We start from the raw sequence: 5,563 nt of genomic DNA, 5'->3' as shown, positions 1-5,563 counted from the left end.
ATTTCGCCATTGCTCTTTTTTGACAAGTATCTAGTGAGTTGTACAAAGTTTGCTTTGAATAATTTGCTTTTCTCATATTGTCAATTGATAGCGTACGGTTTATTAAGTCTAACTCTGATAAACAAGCTTTACTTACAGTAAATTTCAGTATTTATTGTAGGTTTATTGAACATTTCTCATATTTAAGTGTACGGAAATTAAACCAACATGTTATTTACCGTACTCGGAGTTATTGCTCTCTTCCTGAGAGAAAGAAACATCAATTCCACCGTCTCAGGTCAAGATGAAAGATTCGACCGTCAAGGAGAATTGGTCACGGTACCCCCCGTGACCAACAGTGATGGTAAATAATGTTGTGTGTTATAAGAACATGGAGCTCATTTTGTATACTGGAGTCTGTGTAGGGCTCTACTTATTTTACCTTACTGTAAATATTATTTACAAAAACCAAAATGAATAATGATACAGGCCTAATGAAAACTGCTCTACACAGGGGTGTCAAACATATGTCACAAAAACATGTCTCATATGGTACCAACAATAATATAAAATAATAGTTTTTGCCTTGTTTCTAGTCCAAATATCTCAAAATTCTTGAATCAAAAATATTTTTTTCTAGACAAGCATAAATATTGTCTGGTTTTCTGAAATAATGAGTCAAGATTAAGTTATTTTTCCTGTAAAACAAGCAAAATAATCTGCCAATAGACTAAGCAAAATAATGCTTTGAAATACATTTTACATTTTGCCCCCTCTGGCAGATTATTTAGCTTGTTTTAAGGAAAACTCAGTTAATTTTGACATATTTCTAAAATGTTAATGTTATGTCTTAATGTTTTGATATTTGAACAAATTCAACCAACAATTTATTCTCTTCAGTGTTGGTATATTACAAGCACTATGCACTGATAAAACCCCTGGATGCCTGTGCATGGTGGCTTCCTCTGTTTTTTTGGATGTTTTTGGTACCTTACTGGCCTCTGAATGAGTCTGGACCCTTGCTATCTATGGAGGATGAAGGAGCTCTAAGATTTCACCCAAAACATCTTAATTTGTGTAATGAAAATGAACAGAAATATTGTCTACTGCCATACAAAATTAATGAATAAAATATTAAAACCCTCAATGTGATTTGAGTTCGACACCCCTGTTAGATCTCTTGTCTCTCCACTTGTAATTTTTAGTCCTAAACCACTAAATCCTTTAGAAATATGTCCTAAAACACAATGCAGTGGTTTTAATGGATAACAAATGGTGATATTTAATGTTTTAATGGTATTTGTAGTGGAAAACATGAAACTTTTTCTCATAGTTTTTAGTTGTTTTTACCAAGCTTAGGGTTATTTTATTTATTGTTATATGATACAAAATATAACAGCTATAAGTTCATATTGACATGTATTTATACAAAACAAATCATTAATTGCAAAGTGAATTTGATTATGAACAGTAATTTGATCATGTGACATTTTTTATTTAATGACATAATAGGCCTACCTAAAGGAAGATCTCAATATCCAGCATCTAACCATGAACTTAACAATAAATATATGGATGACCTGATTATATATACATTCAGCAACTCAATTAAAATCACTATGCTGGTCACAGAACATCCTTGCATGTGCACACACTAACCAACAACTAAATGTAGAAAGAAATGACCTTAAAAGTCACTTCATAATTGACAGCATTTGTTCATATCAATAATAAACACTGGATAATTATTATTTAACTAAAATCTTTTGTTTTATATTATTCCTTCCTTTAGGTCGAGAAATCGGTGACTGGTGTGAAGATTCATCTTTGCATCTGGAGGAACAGATCAATGTTCAGACTGAGGAACCATCACTGGAGGAACCTGTTGATGGTCAGAGTGAAGAACAATCACTGGTAGAGCCTGACAGTGTTTACGGTGAAGAACAATCACTGGTAGAGCCTGACAGTGTTCACGGTGAAGAACAATCACTGGTAGAGCCTGACAGTGTTCACGGTGAAGAACAATCACTGGTAGAGCCTGACAGTGTTCACGGTGAAGAACAATCACTGGTAGAGCCTGACAGTGTTCACGGTGAAGAACAATCACTGGTAGAGCCTGACAGTGTTCACAGTGAGAACTCGGCCATCTCCTCCAGCAGTAATTATGTTCCTCCAAACATTTTCTACGCTGAGTCCAGCAGTAGTGATGACTTCCCTCAAGAGATTTACTCAGCCGGATTCAACTGTAGTAGTGAGCTCACAGCCAGCTCCTACAGCAGCTTCTTCTCTGCTGAGTCCGGCTGTGGTGATGACACCTCTACAGATTTTCTGTCCGCTGAGTCCGGCTGTGGTGAAGACGCCTCTACAGATTTTCTGTCCGCTGAGTCCGGCTGTGGTGAAGACGCCTCTACAGATTTTCTGTCCGCTGAGTCCGGCTGTGGTGATGACCCCTCTACAGATTTTCTGTCCGCTGAGTCTGGCTGTGGAGATGACCCCCCTCCAAATGTGGTCTCTGCTGAGCCCGGCTCTAGTCATGAAGACCCCCCAAATGTGGTCTCTGCTGAGCCTGGCTGTAGTCATGACCCCCCTCCAAATGTGGTCTTTGCTAAGCCCGGCCATAGTCATAACCCCCCTCCAAATGTGGTCTTTGCTAAGCCCGGCCGTAGTCATAACCCCCCTCCAAATGTGGCCTTTGCTAAGCCTGGCTGTAGTCATGACCCCCCTCCAAATGTGGTCTTTGCTAAGCCTGGCCGTAGTCATAATCCCCCTCCAAATGTGGCCTTTGCTAAGCCCGGCCGTAGTCATAACCCCCCTCCAAATGTGGTCTCTGCTAAGCCCGGCTGTAGTCATGACCGCCCTCCAAATGTGGTCTCTGCTAAGCCTGGCCGTAGTCATAACCCCCCTCCAAATGTGGTCTCTGCTAAGCCTGGCCGTAGTCATAACCCCCCTCCAAATGTGGTCTTTGCTAAGCCCGGCTGTAGTCATGACCGCCCTCCAAATGTGGCCTTTGCTAAGCCCGGCTGTAGTCATGACCGCCCTCTAAATGTGGTCTCTGCTAAGCCTGGCCGTAGTCATAACCCCCCTCCAAATGTGGTCTTTGCTAAGCCCGGCTGTAGTCATGATGACCCTCCAAATGTGGTCTCTGCTAAGCCCGGCTGTATAGATGATGTTGCTCAAGGTGCAACCTGTCAGACAGAGGGCACTGATCCTCCTCAGCCAGAAGAGCAGAAGGATAAAGACACACAGATCATTGGTAAGTTTACTATCATGACACCCCAGTCACCCAACACACATGCATATTTTAATAGTGTTTGTATGACTTTTATGCTTTAAACTGGCTTTAATACACATTTTGTTCAGGGATAGCCGATGACTGGGATGGAAAATATATATAAATCCTAAAAATCATAATCATATATATAGGAAAGACAGAAAAAAAGGTTTCAAATGATGGGGTTAAATCTGCTGTGGTGACCCCTGAGGGAGCAGGTAGTTTTACACGAAGGTAGCACTGTCACTAATTCACACATTTTATTAACTTCTCTTCTTTCTCTTTTCACAGAGATTAACTCAAAGTCTTATGAAATTAGCGCTGAGCTGGGCAAAGGAAGTTTTGGAACCGTTTTCGCAGGGACCCGTTTACAAGATGGCCTTCAGGTGGCAGTAAAAAGGGTCGACTTCAAGGTTAAGCGACTCATCCATGTTGTAAGTAGTCTGTGCTCTTTGCTCTGATTCGGTTTCTATTTTAAACATGTCATATTTAAGGTGCTGTATGTAAGTTTTTGACTTTTCTAAAGCACAAAAATGCCATAATATTTTTGCAGATATTTTAGAAACATGCCAAGTAAACAAAAGTCAGTTATTCTCCTTTGAAAATGTGTCTGTCTATGTTTTGCTCTCTATAATCTGCCTACTGGTTTTTATGATAGACTTCTCTTAGTTTTAACAGCAAATAACTTTTCCATCAAATGATCTGAACAACTGTCTTTCTTCTAGGATGATTTTGACCAGCCACTTCCATCGGAGATCGCTCTGCATTTTCTTGCCACTAAAGGCCCCAAGATTAAGCAAATTGTTAAACTTCTGGACTGGAAAGTGGAGGATAACTGCTACTTTATGGTCCTAGAGCGGCCCATACCTTGTGTGGACTTGCGTGAATTCATAAAAAAACAAAGAGGCAAAATCCCAGAGAAGGTATTATGGAAAATCATGTTCCACACAACAATTGCAGCTGACATCTGCTGCAAACGTGGAGTGCTTCACCGTGATATCAAGCCCGAGAATTTGCTGATCAACCTGCGGACCTATGAAGTCAAACTGACTGACTTTGGTTGTGGTGAACTCCTTACTTTGGGCTTTTACAAACAATTTTGGGGTATGTAAATCCTTCAAAGCTCTAAGGAGCTCTTGTGATGGGTCAAGGGTCATTCACATGAGACCCTTGAAACATTCACTGTTGTTCATCTATACCAGGGGTGCCAAAGCTCAGTCCTAGAGGGCCGGTGGCCTACAGAGTTTAGCTCCAACTTGCTTCAACACACCTGACAGAAAATGTCTAGTATACTTAGTAAGAGCTTGATTAGCTTGTTCAGGTGTGTATAACTGGGGCTGGAGCTAAACTCTGCAGGACAAAGATCCTCCAGGACTGGGTTTAGTCACTCAGTATAATATCTATACTATTGTTTACATTTTTGCATGGAAATTTAGATGTTGTGCTAATGGAAATCAAATCTTTTTCTTTCAGGCACACCACAGTACTGCCCTCCCGAGTTTAATACCACAGGGTTATATTACGGAGAGCCAGCAACAGTGTGGTCACTCGGGATTCTTCAGTATTTGCTAATGTTCAAAAAATTTCCAGACAACCGTGACCTCCACAAGTTGACTTTCAGAAATTTACAGCAATATGGATGGTCAAAAGGTGAGATCTTCACTTCAGCTAAAGATGGTTGTGTAGGAAAATTTGTATGTCAATAAAAAGGATGTATAAACTTCAAGGTAATAGTTCGATGTATCTCGTCATTTTTTTCTACACAGAATGCTGTGATTTCATCAGCTGTTGCCTGCAGACTGACTACAGATTTCGGTATAGGCTGCAAGCACTCCGTGTCCATGGCTGGTTTAAGGTAATGAATAGATTATGAAGATTTTGTCATCAGTCAAATTAATCTGTCATGAGCTGAGTTTCCATCCTAATGTGAAGCACATCTTTTCAAAGTTCATTAAATATATATTTTGTCATTATAAATATGAATTATGAGCAAATGATTTCCATCAAGTTGGTCGAGCAGCTGAACTGTAGTATTGGTAACCTCGTAACCAACAGTAAACAAGGGAAGTATAATTGAGAAATGTTCGCTACATCAAAGTTCATTTGACAAATGCATTTCCATCATTAACCCTTTTTCACACGAGTCCAAAATGACCTCAAGTGAGCATAAAAACATTTTGTGAATTAAAGGATTCTTATTTATTTAAACTTGTTTCTCATGTGATACTTAAAAAGGTGCATCAACACAAGCTGATGGAAACCCAGCTAGTGTCAGACGACAATCTTGTGTTCTTGAGTTTCCTTTTTTTAAAT

The 5,563-nt window shown here is 39.7% G+C and overlaps 1 protein-coding gene across 1 annotated transcript; it reads left to right on the top strand.

The window, feature by feature from the left end:
* Positions 1 to 207: 207 nt before the first annotated feature.
* LOC130213741 (serine/threonine-protein kinase pim-3-like) lies at positions 208 to 5,123 on the top strand. The gene is made up of 7 exons (XM_056445509.1): positions 208 to 343; positions 1,772 to 1,928; positions 2,934 to 3,232; positions 3,542 to 3,684; positions 3,976 to 4,354; positions 4,724 to 4,900; positions 5,017 to 5,123. The coding sequence occupies exons 1-7, from the start codon at positions 208 to 210 to the stop codon at positions 5,121 to 5,123; spliced, it is 1,398 nt and encodes a 465-aa protein (XP_056301484.1).
* The last annotated feature ends 440 nt before the right edge of the window (positions 5,124 to 5,563 follow it).

This window comes from Danio aesculapii, chromosome 20 (genome assembly GCF_903798145.1).
Source record: "Danio aesculapii chromosome 20, fDanAes4.1, whole genome shotgun sequence".
NCBI lineage: Eukaryota > Metazoa > Chordata > Actinopteri > Cypriniformes > Danionidae > Danio > Danio aesculapii.
Note: the sequence above shows the minus strand (reverse complement) of the source record. Positions and strands in the feature narration are given on the sequence as shown.

What these genes read in the sequence shown, in the direction of transcription:
- LOC130213741 (XM_056445509.1), top strand. Translation starts at nt 208, where the DNA reads ATGTTATTTACCGTACTCGGAGTTATTGCTCTCTTCCTGAGAGAAAGA. An exon ending in CCCCGTGACCAACAGTGATG is followed by an intron (nt 344 to 1,771) that starts GTAAATAATGTT and finishes TCCTTCCTTTAG; the next exon opens with GTCGAGAAATCGGTGACTGG. An exon ending in CTTTTACAAACAATTTTGGG is followed by an intron (nt 4,355 to 4,723) that starts GTATGTAAATCC and finishes TTTTTCTTTCAG; the next exon opens with GCACACCACAGTACTGCCCT.